The following is a 22,255-nucleotide window of genomic DNA, read 5'->3' on the forward strand; positions in this document are numbered from 1 at the left end:
ATGCAAAAACTCAGTTCAATCCTGAACTACAAATGCCCTCTTCTATTGATTTCTTCTTTGCTTCTGGAATAATAGTAAAAATGAAGAAAAACAAAGAAACAATCAAATTGAAACAAAATGCAAAAACCTAAATTTCTTACAGGCAGCTTCCTAGCTAGGTGACCTTCACTAGTCTGGTGGCTCAACAGACTAATGCAGTCTGTTATTAACAGCAGCTGCTTGCAATTACTGCAGGTTCAAGTCCCACCAGGCCCAAGGTTGACTCAGCCTTCCATACTTTATAAGGTAGGTAAAATGAGGACCCAGATTGTTGGGGGCAATAAAAGTTGACTTTGTATATAAATATACAAATAGGATGAAGACTATTGCTTGACACAGTGTAAGCCGCCCTGAGTCTTCGGAGAAGGGCGGGATATAAATGCAAATAAATAAAAAAAACTAGTTACCCTCTTTAGCCTTCAGTAAAATCGGTATCTAGCCAAACTTAACTGACCTTGGAACACTAAGCAGATTCAGCCAACAATAAAACTTGGATAAATGACCTCCAGACTACAGGTAGCCCTCAACTTAGAACAGTTAGTTTAGTGATTGTTCAAAGTTAAAACGGCATTGAAAAAAAGCCACTTATGACCATTTTTGAGCCACGGTGGCGCAATAGTTAGAGTGCAGTACTGCAGGCTACTTCTGCTGACTGCCGGCTGCCTGCAATTTGACAGTTCAAATCTCACCAGGCTCAAGGTTGACTCAGCCTTCCATCCTTCCGAGGTGGATAAAATGAGGACCCAGATTTTGGGGGGCAATATGCTGTCTCTGTAAACAGCTTAGAGAGGGCTATTAAAGCACTATATAACCTAAGTGCTATTGCTATTGCTATTTTTTGCACTTACAACAATTGCAGCATCCCCCAAGGCCATGTGACCAAAATTCAGATGCTTGCCTGCCAACAAAGTCATACTTACGATTCTTGCATTGTCCTTGGGTCATGTGATTTTGCAACTTTCTAACAAGCAAAGTCGGCATGGAAGCCAGATTCAATTAACAATGGGACTTGCATATGTGCACCTGCGTGCCTACCGTCCCTGTCCTAATATTCCTTTTTACTTACTCTTTTCATGTATCCAAATCATGTTTATACTTTTACCTGTTATCTTATATATAATTGACAAACAAACAAACAAACAAACAAATTGGGTTTTCCTAACTTAACAACTGAAGTGATTCAACTTAACAACTGTGGCAAGAAAGGTCGTAAAAAGGGGGGGGCTGAATTCACTTAACGAATGTCTCACTTTGGGCTCAGTCGTGGTCATAAGTTGAGGACCACCTCTATTTCCTGGTTCCAAATTCTGAAACTGAAGGCTGAACTGGGAATTAGTATTAGAGCAAGCCACTTTTTAAAAAAAAAAACAAGCTTCCCTAGGAAGACTTGACAGCAATCACAAATCTCTCAGCACTAAGACAACAACTGCTGTTTTGTTTGATTTGGCGGTAGAGTCATCAACATAGCTCAGCTAGATAAGAATCTTTATTGCAGACAAGAATATAGCCACATCAATCAGATGATTATCCCCTGCTAGTAATAGTACAGAAATGAAACCTTCACTAATAGTTGAAAGTTGTTTCTCCCTCCCGTCGAACTTAATTGATTCTTGGCAAAGCAGAGGATGGCTTTTAAGCCAAGTGGCGTATTTCCATAATCGCTACCTCCCGCTTCAACCATCATTCCCATCGTACTGCCGAGAAAACCTCACAAGGGTGCTCCAGAAAACACCAAGAATGAACACCAAGAAGACTTGACTTTACTATGAAAACCAACGTTTCACCTCCGTTGCAATCAACGTTACCTGAAGTGTGAGTATCACTTTATAATGCCGTGGTAAGAGCACACATGGAATACTGCAACTGTTGTGGTCCACCTGTGGCCTGCGGAGCTGGCAGCTAAGTCAGACAGTGTTCTGTCTCCGTCCTCACTTTGGAGTAATGAGCTGGCCTACAGCCAGTGGTTACACGGCTCCTATCAGTCCTGGCCGAGAAAACGAACCTGCCTGCCAAAAAGTTCAAACAGATTAAGACTTCAGCTCACTTCGGACACGGTTCAGCTAATTTGCTTCCCGTGGAACTGAGAGCAGTTCCAAAGCTCCTTATATATCCTGTGGGGTGGGGAAGGTCTTCCCTTTGATGACGCCGCCTCTCTAATCTTCTGAAGCGCGGGTTGGTCCAGGCTTGATTAGTATGGTTATCAGCTGCGTCTGTAGGCATAGCCTGAGGAAGGAAGGAATCAGGGGATGTCGGCCTCATTACGTCCTCCGACTGGCCTAGTTCTGGCTCCTGGAGCTGGGCCAAAGGAATCGGTGCTCCTGAGGTAAGCCTTACTGGCCCTTCCCGCTCACTCTCGGAGTCTCTTTCGGGTATGGGGCCAGGTTCGGGGGCTGGAGTCACAACAGACAGTGAGGAGGTTGGGGAGGAACATGCGCCAGTCCTGGAGTCTAGGGAAGGCTCAGACAAGGGCTCTGCATCGGAAGCAGAGAAAGGGCCATCTGGGAGGTACGCGCTACCTCCGGAGCCTCTAGAGTCGGACCTCAGCAAGGCAGAGGAACAGGGGGAGCCTGTTTCCAGTGCGCGCATGTGCAGAGCTGCCAGAAGGGAAGAACAGTTAAAACAAAAGGGACGACTCGGGAGTAGGGCTTGGAGATGATTGGCTCCTCCCATAAGACTTAAAAGAGGGGCAAAGGCATATGGGCCTTTGCAGGAAGCAACATTGTTAATTCTCTTCAGTTTAAAGTCAGAAGCTCTGTTTGACTCTGGACTTTGTGTGGCTTTGCCAATTAGGTCTTTGGCAGCGTGTCAAGGGAGATAAAGGTGGGTGATTATCAGCCTTATCCCGAAGGACTCTTTTGGGACTTATCTGTGAATGAACAGAATTCACAGCTTTTGTAATAAAAGACGTTTTTGGGAGTACTTGTGTGTTTTACTGATTCAGGAAGCCTAGGTCAGAACAGCATCCAGTTTTGGTCGCCACTGTATAAAAAAGACGTTCAGACTCTAGAAAGAGTGTAGAGAAGAGCAACCAAGAGGATTAGGGAACTAGAGTCTAACACATAACGAATAACGGTTACAGGAATTGAGTACGTCTAGTTTGATGAAAAGAAGGACTAGGGATGACATGATAGCAGTCTTCCAATATCTCAGGGGCTACTACAAAGAACAATGTGTCAATCTATTCTTCAAAGCACCTGAAGGCAGGACAAGAAGCAATGGATGGAAGCTAATCAAGGAGAGAACCAACTAAGGAGAAATTTCCTGAAAGTGAGAACAATAAATCAGAGGAACGATGTGCCTCCAGAAATTGTAGGTGCTCCAACACTGGAAGTCTTTAAGAAGTTATTGAGCAACCATTTGTCTGAAATGGTACAGGGTCTCGTTCTTGAGCAAGGGGATTGGATTAAAAGATCTCCAAAGTCCCTTTCCAATTGGCAGTTCCAGGGAGGGTTCAAGGACCGACTCTCCGTGCATCCCGTGTCATCTCTTAAATAATTCACATTTAGATTAAGGCAGTGACTAAGGCCATGTTTCCAAGCCCTATAATTGCATATAGAGGGTCACCAGATAAGTAGGGTTTTGCTCAGAGACAGGGAGAGGGTATCCCATTCAATCTTGTACCTCCTGTGCTACAATATTAAGTGGGGGGGGGGAAAGAATGTATGTCAGGAGCCCAGTCATGCTGACATTGCAAGATAAGACACACGCAGGCAAGCGAAGACTCCAGATTCATGCTGTTCTAACCCAGTTGTGTGCCCATTTTCCATTTCAAAAGAATTGTTTGCCGTACAAACCAGCGAAATAGCCCTCTGCGACTTTTTTTCCTCCCAGCCTTTGCTGGCTACAAAAGTCATCCCGAGGCCTATATATAGTACACACACACTCACATGCGCGCGCGCACACACACACACACATATAATGTGCCAGTTATGCATGGATTCATAAAGTATGAATGTATAGCTCGGCCATTAATACTGCAAATTGCTCACATAAAGCCATTAGCATCTTTCATATTCTACACTCAGCTGGGATTGAGGGACCGGTAGCTTTTCAGTGAACTTGAAGGCAACTAGGATGTCAGATTTTAGCACTGGAAGGGAGAAAAAAAACCTCTTAAATCATTTATAGCCAGCAATATAATGGCTTGTACGTTGGGGGGGGGGAAATCAGTATTTTGTACTATTGAAGGCGCTGGATAAGGAGCAGAGAGGAGTCCATCCTCAACCAGAGAAGCTTCCAAGATGACTGTGGGCCAATTTCTCTCTCTCGTTTTGGCCTACATTACATAGTTACTGCAAAGAAAAATTGCCAAGGAATTGCACAGCCCATGTCCAAATTAAATGAGAGGCACCGGTAGCGATTGCAGCGGGTGGTTTGGAGAACCAGTAGCAAAAATACCTGCACCCGCCCCCGCCCATGCCCAGCTGAGCCACGCGATCATCAGAGATCTTTTTTTTTTAACTTTTAAAAGCCTTTTTTCTTTGGCCAAAAAAATGCTTTTAAAAGTTAAAAAAAAAGCCTCTGATGATCATGCGGCTCAGCTGGGTTTGTCAGAACCCTTTAGAAGCATTTTTTCTACAGCCTCTTTGGCCGAAAAGGTTGTAGAAAAAATGCTTTTAAAAGTAAAAAAAAAAAAAGTTGGCCACGCCCACCCAGTCACATTACACCCCCCCACAAGCCACGCCTACAGAACCGGTAGTAACAAATTTTACATTTCACCCCAAGATAGATAGATAGATGTGAGAGAGAGAGAGAGAGAGAGAGAGAGATAATAAATATATTTTACATCTATATTTGCAGCAAACAAGATAGTCAGGCATGAGGTAAATCATGAGGTAAATCACAGAGCACAGGGCACATCAGTAATATCATGAGGTAAATCAAACAGCATACAGAGCCCAGAGTTGAAGAAGGCGGGGAAAAGGGGATACTCACCCTCCCCATCCACAGCAACCAATCACAGCGCATACCCCACTGCTCCAGCTACTAAATTTAAATATCTTAATAAAAACTGAGGTAGAAGAATATTATGTATGTATGTATGTATGTATAAATATATAAATCTCGGAGCATTCAGGGCACATCGGTAACATCATGAGGTAAATCAAGCAGCATACAGAGCCCACAGAAGAAAAAGGCGGGAAAAAAGGGATACTCCCTCTCCATAACCACAGCAACCAATCACAGTGCAGATTGCCTCATGCAGCAGCCAGCCCTTTCCAGTCAATCAACTATAACCTGTGTGTTCTGCCTCATCGAATAACCCTACTTTTCCAGCTACTAAATTTAAATAAAAAAAATAGAGGCAGGAGAACATATAAATCTATCCCACTGGATAATTTTCAGTCCTTTATGTGTTTCCGAGCTTGCGTTATTAAAAGTTTTATCAAGAAAGTTAAAACAAACACAAACTAATAAAGAATAAAAGAAGCAAAGGAAAAAAAGAGAAAATAAAATACAGTGTTAGAAATATTTACAAAAAAATTACAAAAAATAGAAAAAAGCAGCTTCTAATTTTTTTCCTGTAGTAAATAATTGTGCTTATTGTACTTTTAACCTTAATTCTTTCTCTTTTATGACAAAACAGCTTACTTTTTCCTATTATCCATTTTTTTAAATCGTCAAAACCACAAATCATGACTGCATTTCCCCCCCCCCCTGCTTCATGCAAACAGTCTACAAGGGGTTCCCAATCAGCGCTAAATATACTGGGGTTTTGTTCCCTCTAATCAAAGAAGTTAATTTAGCCACCTCTGCAAATTCCATCATCTTCACCAGCCATTCCTGATAATCTTTATTTCAGATCCATTAGGAGGTAGAAGCTGTTGGTGAAATCTAATTTAGGTAGTGTGTTGAATTTAGGGGTTTTTTGTTTTGTTTTTTTGTTTTGCTTTTCAAAAGAGCTTTAAAATCTTTGCTTTGCACCTGACTCTAGCCATGGATAACTATGATGTGGCAGATATCCCGTAATGTAAGGATGGGCGCATTGAAGATTTTGTGCGGTTCGTGATGTTACTGCTTCTATTTGACCTTAACCCTTTCCATTCCGATTTCTTCCTGATCCTCAGATTAAAGAGAACCTCAGTAGGAAATTTTGCATCAGTACATTTTAAGTGCACATTTCTACACGTGCTTTTTTTTTTCTCCAGAAGCACATGTTTTTTTAAACAAAATCATATCTCTGGTGAGTCAAGAACTGACTCAGAATATCTTAAAACTATGAAAGCAAGTAGATTATTTAAACACCAGTGCACGCTCCAATTGGTTTCTCTTACAATTTTCAGAGATCGAAATTTTTTCTTCCATCAATCTTATGAGGGAACTGAATTTAGGTTAATATCCCCTTGCAGAATATCTTTAAGGTTTCGGAGTACATATGTGTCCATATTAGTGCTAAGGCAAGATTTTAGGAATGGATGTGGAAAGCTTGAAATCAAGATCCATTCAGGTTATAGTAACTCAGTCAGAGGTGATATTCAGCCGGTTCAGACCGGTTCAGACGAACCGGTAGTGGCGACCTGCAGGTGGGCCCAACCACCTGCCCAGCCACAATCCTATCCTATATCGCTGTTTTTTTGATGCCACACGCATGTGTGGACGGCTCACGAGAGCAAATTGACGTGTTGTTTGACATTGTATGCATGCATGGACGGCGCGTATGAGTGAATTGCTGTGTTTTGTGATGCCGCACGCATGCATCACATTTCTGGTGCTGGGCGGAAAGGGATCAACCTATTCTACAGTATGTAAAGCCCACCTCTGAACTCAGTCCTCAACACCCTTTTGAGTTTGTTCAACTAAAGTCATGCCAAGTTCAAGGAGAATATTTGTAGCTCAGGGTTGACATGAGGGGTCTTTGGTGCTTTCTGAGCTTGCTTGTTGTCTTGCAGATGTTTCATTACCCTAACTAGGTAGCATCATCACTGCTAGTGTTACAACTACTACCCATAGAAATGATAGTCCCCATCCTGAAAGAAACACACAGTATTGAACTGATAAAAGAGAATATTTGTAGCTCAGGGTTGAGCTGTGGGATCCGTGGTGCTTTCTGAGCTTGGTGGGTTTTTTTGCAGACATTATATTACCCAAGTAGGTAACGTCGGTGCTAGAAGGGAATGGGCTTCAGAGTGTAGACCTTGTTACCCTCTAGACCCGTGATGGCGAACCTATGGCACGCGTGCCACAGGGGGCACGTGGAGCCATATCTGTGGGCATGCAAGCGTTGCCCTAGCTCAGCTCCAGTGCGCATGCGCGCACCGGCCATCTGATTTTTGGGTCTTCCGGTCCCACCGGAAGTTGGGAAACAGGCCGTTTCCAGTCTCTGGAGGGCCTCCGAGGGATGGGGAAGGCTGTTTCACCCTCCCCAGGCTCCAAGAAAGCCTCTGGAGTTGGGGAGGGTGAAAAACGAGCCTACTGGCCCACCGTGCCATCACATGCCAAAAGCAAGGGGTTACACGCACATGCATGGGGGGCACAGCTCATTGAATTATGGGTGTGGGCACGCACGTGCTTGACACACACACACACACACACACACACACACGTGTTCCCCCCTCCCCCCCTGCTTTTGGCATGTGATGACAAAAAGGTTAGCCATCACTGCTCTAGACTGGTCACGTTACCTAGCTGGATCATGAAACGTCCACAAGAAAACCACCAAGCTTAGAGAGCAGCAAGGACCCACGGTATTGAGTGGCTTGCTCAGAGATTTGTTAGCAATCCGCTTCCTCGACGGATTGCTAGAAACCGCTGGCTCTTGCAAATCTCTCCAGGTCTTCCCTGAATGGCCTGCTCTGGAGTAAGGAGAGAGATCTCCCCGATGGAGCAGACGTTTGTAGCTGAAAAGCATTCTCGTGAAACTGTTCCTTAAGCCCCCTTAACTTTACACCGTTTTCTGTACTCAGGTTATCTGTGAAATTCTTTGCCTACCCAACCTTGCTTGCAGCACCATCATCTTCCAGATGTAGGGAAGCACCCATGTTACCCAAGGAAATCTCACATTCTCACTGCCTTTCCTTTGGTTTAATTTAGTAATGCCACGTTTTGCTGAACAAGTGGAAGTCGCCATCGAGGCCCTGAGTGCAAATGTCCCACAGCCGTTTGAAGAGAATGAGTTCATCGACGCCTCTCGCTTGGTTTATGATGGTGTTCGGGACATCAGAAAAGCTGTATTGATGATCAGGGTACGTAAGATCTCTCTCTCTTTTTTTTTTACCTTAATAAGGATCACATCAAGAAGAGCTGTAAAGGTAACCCTTGACTTATGGCCACAATTGGACCCAAAATTTCTGTCATTAAGAGAGAGAGTTGTTAAGTGAGCTCTATGATCTTTCTTGGCACAGTTGTTAAGTGAATCGCTGCAGTTCAAGATCACGTGAAGTGTTACTACCACTTTATAATGCCTTGGTAAGGCCACACTTGGAATATTGCATCCAGTTTTGGTTGCCACGATGTAAAAAAGATGTGGAGGCTCTAGAAAGAGTGGAGAGAAGTGCAACAAAGATGATTAGGGGACTGGAGGCTAAAACATATGAAGAACGGTTGCAGGAACTGGGTGTGTCTCGTTTAATAAAAAAAGGACTAGGGGAGACATGATAGCAGTCTTCCAATATCTCAGGGGCTGCCACAAAGAAGAGGGAGTCAAGATTCTATCCCTCTGCATAAACAGAGGGATAGAATCAAGGTCACATGAAGTGTTGTTACCATCTTATAATGCCTTGGTAAGGCCACACTTGGAATATTGCATCCAGTTTTGGTCGCCATGATGTAAAAAGGCTGTGGAGACTCTGGAAAGAGTGCAGAGAAGAGCAACAAAGATGATTAGGGGACTGGAGGCTAAAACATCTGAAGAACGGTTGCAGGAACTGGGTGTGTCTAGTTTAATGAAAAGAAGGACTAGGGGAGACATGATAGCAGTGTTCCAATATCTCAGGGGCTGCCCCAAAGAAGAGGGAGTCAAGCTATTCTCCAAATCACCTGAGGATTGAAAAAGAAGCAATGAGTGGAAACTAATCAAGGAGAGAAGCAACCTAGAACTAAGGAGAAATTTTCTGACAGTTAGAACAGTTAATAAGTGGAACAACTTGCCTGCAGAAGTTGTGAATGCTCCAACACTGGAAAAATTTAAGTTCTTAACAGAGTTATCAAGTGAATCTGACTTCCACATTGACTTTGCTGGTTAGAAGGTCCCCAAAAAGAGGATCACGTGACCCTGGGACACTGTAATTGTCATAAATATGAACCAGTTGCCAAACATCTGAATTTTGATCCTGTCATGTGGGGATGCTGCAGTGGCCATAGTGTGGAAAAATGGTCCATAAGTCACTTTTTTTCAGTGCCGTCGTAGCTTCGAATCGTCAGTAAACAACTCGTTGAAAGACAGGGACTATCTGTACACTTCATTGCAAAAATATGAAATGCATAAGAGATGAGATCCAACTAAAACGGAAGCATTTTCCCAGAATAAATAAGACAAGCAAAGTAATGTTTTCGATTTACAAAACAGATTTTATCTCCTCTGCTGTTTCTAAAGCGTTGGCATCCTGACAGGTAAACACCTGATGTCTTCTTTTTAAGGAGGAAATAAACATTTTGTTTGCTCAGATACTTTAAAGAAAAAAAATTAAGTACTGGACTATAACTGAAGTCAGGGTAAATTGGTCTTAGCAGGGTTGCATGCTTAATCGCTCTAGCTTGATTCCTGTGGTTATTCTTGTCAGAAGCGAAAGATCAGGTCCACAGGTAAAGATCCAGCTGAACTTGGTTTATTGCTACTCATGCCTATGCACCACAATGTTCTCAACTAACTGTGCTGGATGGTTAGAATTAGATGAGGGCAGGGGTGAAATGCTCCCGGTTCGGACCAGATCACCCGATCTGGTAGCTATGGCGGCGGGTGGTTCGGAGAACTGGTAGCAAAAATCCCTGCCCCCCCCCCACTCCGCATGCCCAGCTGAGCCGCGCAATCATCAGAGGGGTTTTTTTTTAGTTTTTTTTTTTTCGGCCAAAAAAATGCTTTTAAAAGTAAAAAAAAAGCCTCTGATGATTGCGCGGCTTAGCTGGTATCATCAGAGGCTTTTAAAAGCATTTTTTACAACCTCTTCGACCAAAGAGGTTGTAGAAAAAATGCTTTTAAAAGGCTCCTCTAGTGATCCCAGCTGAGTTGCCTGATCATCAGAGGCTTTTAAAAGCATTTTTTACAACCTCTTCAGCTGAAGAGGTTGTAGAAAAAATGATTTTAAAAGGCTCCTCTGGCGATCCCAGCTGAGTTGCCTGATCGTCAGAGGCTTTTCTTTTCTTTTAAAGGCAAAAAAAAAATGCTTTTAAAAGAAAAGAAAAGCCTCTGATGATCAGGCAACTCAGCTGGGAACGTCAGAGGAGACTTTTAAAAGCATTTTTTCTACAACCTCTTCGGCTGAAAGTTAAAAGTTAAAAAAAAAATGTTGGCCACGCCCACCCAGTCACATTAACCCCCACCACCAAGCCACGCCCACAGAACCGGTAGTAACAAATTTTACATTTCACCACTGGATTAGGGTCAACAGAATTCAAGGGAAGTTGGACTTGGTTCACTTGCGGTTCACTTGGTTCACTTGCGGAAGTTGGACTTGGTTCACTTGCGGTAGGAATTCTAGGCTGATTCCTCATTTAATTCCACCCCCAGGCTCTGCCAAGAAGAGCAACAAAGGTGATTAGGGGACTAGAAGCTAAAACATACGCAGAATGGTTACAGGAATTGGGTAGGTCTAGTTCAGTGAAAAGAAGGACTAGGGTGACATGATAGCAGTGTTATCTCCTGTCCCAATATCTAAGGGGCTACCACCAGGAAGAAGGGGTCAATCTATTCTCCAAAGCACCTGAAGCAGGAATGAAATGCTCTGAAGTCTGCTACCGGTTCACTTCGCTACCGGTTTGCTTCACTCGTGCATGCGTGTGCACACCAAATGCGCAGCTGGCACAGTCGCACCACAGCCGCTGCCACGCACCGCTGAAAAAGGAGGATTAGGAAACCTTTTCTGAGTCTTCTAAGGTAAGTAGAACAAGGGATGGAAAGCAGGATTTCCTGCTTTCTAGCGAATATAAATCGCGCGGCACAGCTGATCGTCGGAAATACCGGTTCGCCCAAACCAGTAGCATTTATTACTACCAGTTCGGGCGAACCGGTCCGAACTGATAGCATTTCACCCCTGATCTGAAGGCAGGACAAGAAGCAATAGACGGAAACTAATCAAGGAGAGGAACAACCTAGAACTAAAGAGGAATTTCCTGACAGTTAGAACATTAATCAGTGGAACAACTGATTAACCAAGTTGAAGGACCCTTCGTCTTTCTTTTCATTAAACTAGACGTACCCATTTCCTGCAACCGTTCATCGTATGTTTCAGCCTCAAGTCCCCTAATCTTATGAAATATCTGTCAATAATCCTTCCTTCCTTCCTTCCTCCCCACCCACCCATCCAAAAAAAACCCATCCCTCACACCCACAATTATGTCTTTGATTTCCCTCGCTTGGACTGTTGTAAATGTTAATGGTGAAGAAATCTCTCCTTTCCCCTCGTATCTAACACAATTGGATAGCCTAATTGCCATTTTGTGTACTTGGATATAAGCAGCCCCATTAGCGAAGCCACGAGAGTGTCGATCACCTGCCCTTTAATAATCAGCGGTTCAATACAGATCAGTTTTCAAAAACTAATCACGAGGCAACCAATTTCGTTTTCATCCAGAATACTTTCGTTGAGAAATTAACACATTTTCCCAGTTGTCTGAGTGTCTGGTTTTCAATTGTGCCGAGCACATTAAAGCCGCTTGTATCCCTTTCGTGCTTGTATCAAACTCAGAGAAGGAAGATGGGTGTTTTTAATATCTAAATGAGTAAATAAATTAACTAACTGCTTCACTGAATCTCCAAAGGGAAAGGCTTTGGCATTCGTTCAGGTAAGGAGGTGTCATTTCAACCCCGAGTAAGCAATTGATTTAATTTTATCAGGTTTCTTCTCCTCCTTAATAAACTTAATAGGGCAATAACAGAAGGAATCATTTTGCGAACGGCTTTCCGGTCTTTTCCTCACTAGCTTGCCAATCAGCCTCAGTTGGTGGGATATTTTCTTTTAAGGTCAAAATAGAGGTAGTCCTTGACTTACAACAGTTCATTTAGTGACCATTCCAAGTTAAAGCGGCACTGACAAAAATGACTTGTGACCATTTTTCACACTTACGACTGTCGCAGCATCTCCCCCACCTCCACCCCAGTCACACAAGTAAAATTCAGACACTTAAAAACGGACTCATCTTTATGACGGTTGCAGTGTCCCGGGGGTCACGTGATCCTCTTTCGCAATCTTCTGACAAGGAATTTCAATGGGGAATTCACTTAACAACCGTGTTACTAACTTTAACAACTACAGCGATTCACTTAACAAATGTGGTAAAATGGGGCAAAACTCACGGAACAAATTTCTCACTTAGCAACATAAATGTTGGGTTCCATTGTGGTCGTAAGGCGAGGACTACCAATACGTGGGGAGGGAGTGGGAAAGTCTTAAAATATCATACGTAAACGCAACTGATTTGAGCCCAAACTTAAATAAAAAAATTGTAGACCAAACTGCATTAATCTTCTATTGCTTTTTGTACCTTTTAGTACAGGGGTCTCCAATCTTGGCAACTTTAAGCCTGGAGGACTTCAACTCCCAGAATACCCCAGCCAGCTGGCTGGGGAATTCTGGGAGTTGAAGTCCTCCAGGCTTAAAGTTGCCAAGGTTGGAGACCCCTGCTTTAGTATATATTGTGTTGTCACAACAACTGGGATTTCCCCTAGATAAATACTTGGAAGGAAAATAACCAAGTTGGTCTATCTGTCTGCAAAGCCATCAACATCACTGCCGACTGATGTCCCTGCTTTCAGTGTTGTTCTCCTTCTCTAAGATCCGATCACAGCTGTTCATTTGAGCCACAAGCATCCCATCCGATCGCTATACCATCTACCACTCTAATGGCGGAAAGCGAAAAGGAATTAAAGAGCCTCATGAAGAGGGAAGTGCGCACTCAACAAGCGCAAGAAATCTAAGCTCATGGCGTCCGGTCCCATCACTTCCTGGCAAATAAAAGCGGGGGGGGGAGGCGGGGGGGGGGAATGAAAGCCGTAATAGATTTTATTTTGCTGGGCTCCCAGATCACTGCAGACGACGACAGCAGCCATGAAATTAAAATTAAATTAATGTGTACAAGAGTCTTGCTCCTTGGGAGGAAACCTAGACAGCATATTAAAAAGCAGAGACATCACCTTGCAGACAGAGGTCCATATAGTCCAGGGGTCGGCAACCTTAAACACTCAAAGAGCCACAAAGGTCCTAACCAGAAGGCCCCCTGTCAATTCTGGAGCCGACTAGAAGTCCGGTTCGCCCATCAAAGAGTCTCCTCCTAGTGCGGTGTCCTTTTTTTTCCTCTGCCGACTGGAAGTAAAGCTTTCCCCCCACCCCACCATAGAGTCTCCTCCTAGCATGCCGTCCTTTTGCCTCTACCTGTCCTAACCAAAAGCCATATCAGTTGTGGAGCAGACGGGCAGCAGGGAGCCACAGCAGAGGGATGAAAGAGCCACATGAGGCTCCAGAGCCACAGGTTGCCGACTCCTGGTATAGTCAAAGCTATAGTTTTCCCATGAGTAATGAATGGCTCTGAGATTTGGAACATAAGGAAGGCTGAGTGCTAAAGAATTGCGGTGAGTACTTTCAAATTGCGGTGTTGGAGAAGGCTCTTTTTTTTTTTATTATTTGCATTTATATCCCGCCCTTCTCCGAAGACTCAGGGCGGCTTACACTGTGTTAAGCAATAGTCTTCATCCATTTGTATATTATATACAAAGTCAACTTATTGCCCCCAACAATCTGGGTCCTCATTTTACCTACCTTATAAAGGATGGAAGGCTGAGAACCTTGGGCCTGGTGGGACTTGAACCTGCAATAATTGCAAGCAGCTGCTGTTAATAACAGGCTGTATTAGCCTGTTGAGCTACCAGAGGCCCTTGGATTGCAAGGATATCAAATCCATCAATCCTAAAAGCACCTTTGGAACAACCATGACCAGGGTGATTGAGAATCGCCATAGACATAGTCCTAAAAGAAGTCAACCCACATCATCATCATTTTCTTCTTCTTTTAACAACCCCCTAATCCCTTGCGGGATGGAGTCTGCCCTTCCTGTTGCCAATGCGGAATTTTTGTTCAGCAGATTTATTCTCATTGTGCCCAGAGAGAGAAATATCTGCCTCTACCTAGAATCGAACCTCCTGATGGTGTGAGGTGAGAGCTCCACCTCTAGGCCGCTGCACCGCTTAAAAGAAGTCAACTCTGATTATTTCAATATTTGGCTCAAATGAGGAAAGAGGACTCCTTGGAAAAGATGGAAGGCAAAAGGAGAAGGGGACGGCAGAGGAGGTTGGATAGCGTCGACAAAATGAACATGAATTTGGCAAACTCTGGGAGACAACGGAGGACAGTGTTCTGGCGTGCTGTGGTTGGTCCATCAGTCGCGAAGAATCAGACACAACTTAGAAACTGAACGATGACAACAATCCCATCAGAGTTCTGTTGTCCATGTTTTTAGCAAATACTCTTTCTGCCAACTAAGCCATATCCAAATATAGCAAATACCAGGGATGGTGAACCTTTTCGACACGCAGTGCCCAAACAGGAACATGCGTGCATGCGCCAGAGCGCCGGAAACCCAAAGACCAGCCAGCCAGCACGCGCATGCCTGTTTGCTGTTTTTCGGGCCGTTTTCAGGCGCTCTGGCGCCTACGAAGACCAGCTGGCTGGTGCACCTGTGCGCGCCTGAAACCAGAAGAGCAGCAGGCGACGCAAGCCATAGGTTCACCATCACGGGCATACACCCTAGCCTTCTCCTGATACTCTTCCTACTGAGGAATCCCGTGGCCTGCGGATTCCAGCAGTTGTAGTTCCACTCCATCTGGAGGACGTCAGATCGAGGAAGCCTGTTTTACAGTAAGGGAGAGATATTTAATGTCAGTTAAAGTCACCGTAACTGCTTCAGAGGATTGTTCAGTTCCAACTAGGGCAGTGCAGACAGCCCTTGGCTATTCCGTCAGAGGAGTTTAATGTTTCTTCTGCCTTCTGCAGAAGAAGAAGAAGGAAAAGTGACCAGAAGATGGGGATGCATTGCCCAGTGGAAGAGAACTGGAGTGGTTTTGAATCTTCAGGTTCTTTGGTCTTCCATTGCTGAGCCCTCCAGCTTATCTTAAGTGCCTCTCAGATAAGAAAACACTGCCTTCCCCTTGTTAAGCTTATCTCGACTATTTTCTTATTTGTGCGGAATCCCTGTTGGTTTCAAGTGGGAGTTAATAGGAGAACATGAAGAATAACAAAGCATAGACTCGCAGAAAAGGAAAGAGATGCTCGCCGCCGTTCAGAGAACTTTGAAAACACCCAGCAAAACGTCTTGACAATCCGCCCACCCTTTCTTTCCCTTGGACGCGATCTTTCTCAGTTTAATGCTTCTCTTACACTTTATTTTTCATTTATACATTTGTGTCTCGCCTTGAATATATTTACAAATAACTCAAGGTGGTGAATGTATCCAACACACCTTCCTTCTCCTATTGTCCCCACAATAATTCTGTGAGGTGGGTCTGGCTGAGGGAGAGAGATTGGCCCAAAGTCACCCAGCTGGCTTTCATGCCTTAAGGCAGGACTAGAACTCACTGTCTCCTGATGATTGGCCTAAAGTCACCCAGCTGACTTTCATGCCTAAGGCAGGGCTAGAACTCACTGTCTCTTGGTGATTGGCCTAAAGTCACCCAGCTGACTTTCATGCCTAAGGCAGGGCTAGAACTCACTGTCTCTTGGTGATTGGCCTAAAGTCACCCAGCTGGCTTTCATGTCTAAAGCAAGACTAGAACTCACCATCTCTTGGTGATTGGTCCAAAATTATCCAGAATGACCCAAAATTATCCTTTCATGACTAAGGTGGGACTATAATTCCCAGTCTCCTGGTGATTGGCCCAAAGTCACCCAGCTGGCTTTCATGACTGGGGTGGGGTGGGGGGCTAGAACTCATGGTCTCCCAGTTTCTAGCCTGGTGTCCTAATCTCTAAAGCAATGGCTCCTTCGCGCCTTGCCTTTATTTGTAGAGGCCATTCCAAGAGCCATTGCCCCTGTTCAATCTGCTATATTAACCCAACCATTTTTTTTAACCATCTCTGCTCTAAAACCCTAAAGAAAGTATTGGGGGGGGAAATGGAGAAATGAAAGTGGGGAAAAACCAAAAGAATGACAAGGAACGTTCTCCTTACTTTGGCAAGCGTAAAGCGTGATTTAGGCCAAAAAAACCAAAATGCACCGGTACCGTATATGTGGTACCTTGCTCAATAGTATTAACTGTGAGAGGGATCTTGGAGCCCTAGTGGACAACCACTTAAATATGAGCCAGCAGTGTGCAGCAGCTGCCAAAAAAGCCAACACAGTTCTGGGCTGCATAAACAGAGGGATAGAATCAAGATCACGTGAAGTGTTAATACCACTTTATAAGGCCTTGGTACGGCCACACTTGAAATATTGCATTCAGTTTTGATCGCCACTATGTAAAAAAGATGTTGAGACTCTAGAAAGAGTGCAGAGAAGAGCAAGAGATTAGGGGACTGGAGGCTAAAACATATGAAGAACGATTGCAGGAACTCAGTATGCCGAGTTTAATGAAAAGAAGGACTAGGGGAGACATGATAGCAGTGTTCCAATATCTCAGGGGTTGCCCCAAAGAAGAGGGAGTCAAACTATTCTCCAAAGCACTTGGGGGTAGAACAAGAAGCAGTGGGTGGAAACTTAATCTAGGAGAGAATCAACTTAGAACTAAGGAGAAATTTCCTGACAGTTAGAACAATCAATAAGTGGAACAACTTGCCTCCAGAAGTTGTGAATGCTCCAACACTGGAAATTTTTAAGAAAATGTTTGATAACCATTTGTCTGAAATGGTGTAGGGTTTCCTGCCTGAGCAGGGGGTTGGACTAGAAGACCTCCAAGGTCCCTTCCAACTCTGTTATTACGAATTATGAAAATAGGGAACGTTGCCCTCTTCTCCACAATCTCACAATCTGGAGGTTTGTTCCATTGTCGAGTCTTGTCATCAGGCTATTAACAATTACACAACAATACACTCCAGACTCTGTCCAGTTTAGAGAAAGAGCGGTAGATGGTCTTCTCCCCATATTTGACCTCAAGGTGCCTTTTTTGCAGGTATTTCCGTAAACTCTTGAAGGATGCTGCAATCTGTTCAGCCTGTTGTCTTGTAGGTCTTCTTTTTTTTTTTTCCCCCAGAGAAGAAATAACAATTATTTTGAAATATCACATTGGGAAATGCGTCCTAGGGTTGTTCCTTTGCCCCAATATACATTCCCCCCTGTTAACAGGCTTAAGAGAAATTACAGCAAGGTAATGATTAATGCTGCTGGGGAAAGAACAGGTTTGGAACAACTTCATTTTTTGTGGAAAATTCAATTTGGGGTCCTGCCTGCCTTTGCCGACAAGTTAATTTAAAATGAAGACGAAACAACATTTTCTGGGCAGGTTAGTTGATAAAACACAAACATAGCAATCACTGGAGTTCATCTGTATCCTTTGTAAGTTTGCCGTCTGTTTTTCCTTCCTTCCTTCCTTCCTTCCTTCCTTCCTTCCTTCCTTCCTTCCTTCCTTCCTTCCTTCCTTCCTTCCTTCCTTCCTTCCTTCTCATACAACCTCTCTTCTTTCCTTCCTTTCCTTCCTTCTTTTCTTTCTTCCCTTCCTCCTGCCCATAAAACCTCTCTTCCTTCCTTCTTTTCCTCCCTTCTTTTCCTCCCTTCTTTTTTCTCACACAACTTTCCTCCCTCTCCCTTCCTCCTTCCTCACACAACTTCCCTTCTTCTCTTTTTTCATACAATCTTTCTCCCTTCCTTCCTTCCTTTCTCTCCTTCTTTCCTTTCTTCCTTCCCTTCCTTCCTTCCCTCTTTCTCATACAACCTCTCTTCTTTTTTCCTTCTTCCCTTTCCTTTTTTTCTTCCTTCCCTCCCTCATGCCCATAAAACCTCTGTCCTTCCCTTCCTTCCTTCCTTTTTCTCACACAACTTCCCTCCCTCTCCCCCACCCTCCCTCTCCACACTTCCTTTCTTCTCTTCTTTTTCACACAACCTTCCTTCCTTCCTTCCTTCCTTCCTTCCTTCCTTCCTTCCCACTTTCCTCCCTTTCTGCCCTAAAATCCAGACTCCTGAAGAACTAGAGGATGATTCTGATTTCGAGCAGGAAGATTACGATGTTCGGAGCCGGACAAGCGTTCAAACCGAAGACGATCAGCTTATTGCTGGCCAAAGTGCAAGGGTGAGTTTACAGTCCAAGCAGTGCATTAATATCTCTTCCAATTTGTCTGCTTCTGCAAGCTGATTTGGGGTATATAAAGCTTAGGATAGCTACCAAGCGTGAAGTTCCATTTCCAGTTCTCAAGAACAGAGTTAATTCGTTTGACACTCAAGTGGGATTGGTTGGAGAAGTTTGTGCAACAAAAAAAAAAAATCAGTTGATAGTTCTCTTTCCATGACCCAAAATTTATGCCAATATTTTTTTTCTTAAAAAAAAATTTTAACACCTAATCCGGGGGTGAAATTCAGCAGGTTCTGACATGTTCTGGAGAACCGGGAGTGAAAATTTTGAGTAGTTCGGAGAACTGGCAAATACCACCTCTGGCTGGCCCTTGAGTAGGGTGGGAATGGAGATTTTGCAGTATCCTTCCCCCAGGAGTGGGAAGGGAATGGGGATTTTGCAGTATCCTCCCCCTGCCATGCCCGCCAAGCCACGCCCACAGACTCAGTAATAAAAAAAATTGGATTCTACCACTGACCCAATCTGATAAATTTGTCAAAGCTCCCAGGAATTCCAGCCTTCCTATTGAAACATTGAGAAAAAGATCAGGTTCCTAAATCTTACGATTATGGAAAAAACAAAATTGGTGTCCCAATTTTAACATGCTGAAATATTATGAATATTAACTACTGATATCAAAATCTCCAAGCAGGATAGAAAGCTTTTCTTAAAGACGATTGAAGCACTTTGCAGGTAGCTTCTCATGTTCCTCCAACCACAACTGAATCCATACAATAGTGTGCTATGACAACTGAAATAAAAAAAAATACCTAAGTGTAATTTTCAGTTGCTAAAATCACAACCAGCCAGAAATGGTATTACGGGCCATTTCATCATACATACTTTTGATAGTCGTCCATAAAATTAAACCTAACTTTTCTTCTGTTTTAACCAACCAGGATGGTATACATTTTGTTTAAGAAGCTCCACCAACCTAACAAACTGAATACATATTCTTTTTAATATATTTAAACTTTTTCAGTCATGTCCCTCCCTTTCCCTTCTGTCCTCCAGACCAGGGGTCTCCAACCTTGGCAACTTTAAGACTTGTGGACTTCAACTCCGAGAATCCCTCAGCCACCAAAGCAAAGCTGGTTGAGGAATTCTGGGAGTTGAAGTCCACAAGTCTTAACGTTAATAAGGTTGGAGACCCACTGCTCCAGACCAAGGGTCTCCAACCTTGGCAACTTTAAGACTTGTGGACTTCAACTCCCAGAGTTCCTCAGCCAGCTGGTTGAGGAATTCTGGGAGTTGAAGTCCACAAGTCTTAACGTTAATAAGGTTGGAGACCCACTGCTCCAGACTGTACATATTCAGTTCCTCCAATCTCTCCTGGTATGTTTTGCCCCTCGGACCTTGTGCCATTTTTGTGGTCCATTTCTGGATTCACTCTTATCTTATCGATTCCTTTTTTTAAAGTGAGATCTCCAGAACTGGATGGGGCCCACAGTTATGCCCCTTTTGCCAGCACAGGTGGGGCAGTCTCCAATTCAAGATGTTGGTTATCACCATTAAAACCCTGCATTACATGAGGCGAGGTATCTGAGCAACCATCTCATCCAAAGGAAACTGGCCTGCCCACCCATAACTAGCAGAATGGGTATGCTGTAGGCTCCATCAGTCAAAGAATTCTGACTGGTGATGTCCAGGAGAAGAGACTTCTCTGCCATGACACCCACCTTCTGGAACGTCGTGTCCCTCAAGGTGAGATCTGCCCCCATCCTTCTGACCTTCCATGAGGGCCTGAAGACCTCTGCCAGAGTTAGTTTGCCCAACGAAATCTGCATATATTTTTTTTTTGTTCAGTGTGGCTGCTTACGAGTCCTAGGAATGTTTTCCCATAAAATAATTCTGCTTCTGTATAACCGGAAGGTATATGTGGTGCAACACCACTCCATAGAAGTTATTTGTTGTTTAACGACTCCACATTTATTGTGGATTAGAAGTAAATAAAAACGGGAATTTATACACTGCATAGCCCACCGAAAGAAAAAAGAGAAAACATTTTTTTTGGGGGGGGGAAAACAAATTTCAGTGTTGGAAGAAGCATAAAACCGAATGTTAGCTTAAGTTGGAATCATACCACATAGCAGGAAGACTCATTGTGCGATACTGCGCACGCATGCACAGACACACAAATAAATATGCACGATCTTAGAGATGCAAATAAACATTAGGTTCATAAAACAGCACTGCAGTTTTTTTGAGATGCAAAGAAGAGACTCAATATCTATGCCTTTTTATAGGGGAAGCTGTTGTTGTTTTGGGACTGCACATTAACATTTCAGACTGCTGAGCTACTTTGATAAGGCCTAATTAAAACTCAGACGCTGAATTCTAATTTGATAAGCTTTCACATTTTCTTCCTTTTTCTGATCTCCTGATTCAAGATAACCTCCCTCCCATCCCCCAAATTCTGGTTTTGGAAAAGGTCAATTGTGAATTTTTTAAAAAGCCAAGAGCATTTTAAGAATATGTAGAGAGAAGCAATAGCTGATTGAAAGCGACATAAACAAGAAAAAAATGTAATGACACTTAAATCTATGTCACACTCCATTAAATGTACCAAGCAGTGGAATATAACCCTGGAGCTAAACATACTTTCAGTTTAGGAATCATGACTGAAAGGTCCCTATTTTGATCTTCAAAAGTAATTATGACCGTTTTGCTGTTTTCTTGCAGCATCGTCTTCAAAAAAAAAAAGTTGAACTAAAGTAGAATTCTTGTGTTTACCATTGGTCTCAGAATCAGTTTAATGGTGATATCCCTTGAAACCCTTTTCAGGTTCCTCTAGAAAAGTTATCTTGCACAGCACAAATTCTGGAGCGCACTAAAGTCTATCGAGGGCTGATAATTTAAGAGTTTTCTTTCTTTTTTTAATATTTTTTTTCATCTTTCTCCAAAGTTGCAATACAAAACAGAAAGAAGAAAACTTTGACTACCAAACCAAACCAAACCAAACCAAACCAAACCTGTGTGTGTGTGTGTGTGTGTGTGTGTGTGTGTGTGTGTGTGTGTGTGTGTGTCTTCGTATATTCGGGTCTTTTCCCTTGTAAGGTTGAGAGTATCTTGGCGACGTTTCGACGAGGTCTCACTCATCATCTTCAGGCTGGTGTTTTTGGCTTCATGCTTCTGTCTCCATAAATGCAACTCCGACCACGCTTTGCTCGCACAAGCACGAAGCCGAAAGCACCAGCCTGAAGTTGATGAGTGAGACCTCGTCGAAACGTCGCCAAGATACTCTCAACCTTACACGGAAAAAGACCCAAATATGCCAAGACCTACACACCTATACCCGTGAAAACCTACGAAAACATATACATACATACATACATACATACATACATACATACATACATACATATACAACAACAAGTAACAAATATATTATTAATATTAACATTAAACATAAAATGTCTACCCTGGTTGAATGCTAAGAAAAGAAGAACTCAAATATCTGATGACTTCTCCCCACATTGCATAACAGAGCTACAAGTAGTTATAAACTTTCCCATCTATAATTACTAAAAATGCTATGTTACATGAAAAGAAATCTACCATTGTAGGAATCTATTGTCTATCAATCAAGTCGACCCACCATCTATTCACTATAAAAAGAAACAGGTAATAGGTAACCCCAAGAACAAGACTCATCTCAGATTGTCACCGACTATGATCCAGCTTGCTAGCCAAATTAGGGCCACCTGTTACTATATTATAATTATACTGAGTTTTGTTTTTCCCCTTTCTAGTAACTAATGAAGCAGTCCTTGACCCATGAAAGTTTCTGCGATAATAGATATTTCATTTTTAAGGT

The 22,255-nt window shown here is 43.3% G+C and overlaps 1 protein-coding gene across 2 annotated transcripts in view; it reads left to right on the plus strand.

The window, feature by feature from the left end:
• CTNNA2 (catenin alpha 2) overlaps positions 1 to 22,255 on the plus strand; it is a 698,304-nt gene that overhangs the window by 600,257 nt on the left and 75,792 nt on the right. For both annotated transcript variants that reach the window (XM_058193039.1, XM_058193037.1), the window contains 2 exons: positions 8,071 to 8,222; positions 18,286 to 18,399. In XM_058193039.1, the coding sequence (XP_058049022.1) occupies positions 8,071 to 8,222; positions 18,286 to 18,399 (266 nt within the window). The remainder of the gene's footprint in view (positions 1 to 8,070; positions 8,223 to 18,285; positions 18,400 to 22,255) is intronic.

This window comes from Ahaetulla prasina, chromosome 8 (genome assembly GCF_028640845.1).
Source record: "Ahaetulla prasina isolate Xishuangbanna chromosome 8, ASM2864084v1, whole genome shotgun sequence".
Lineage (NCBI taxonomy): Eukaryota > Metazoa > Chordata > Lepidosauria > Squamata > Colubridae > Ahaetulla > Ahaetulla prasina.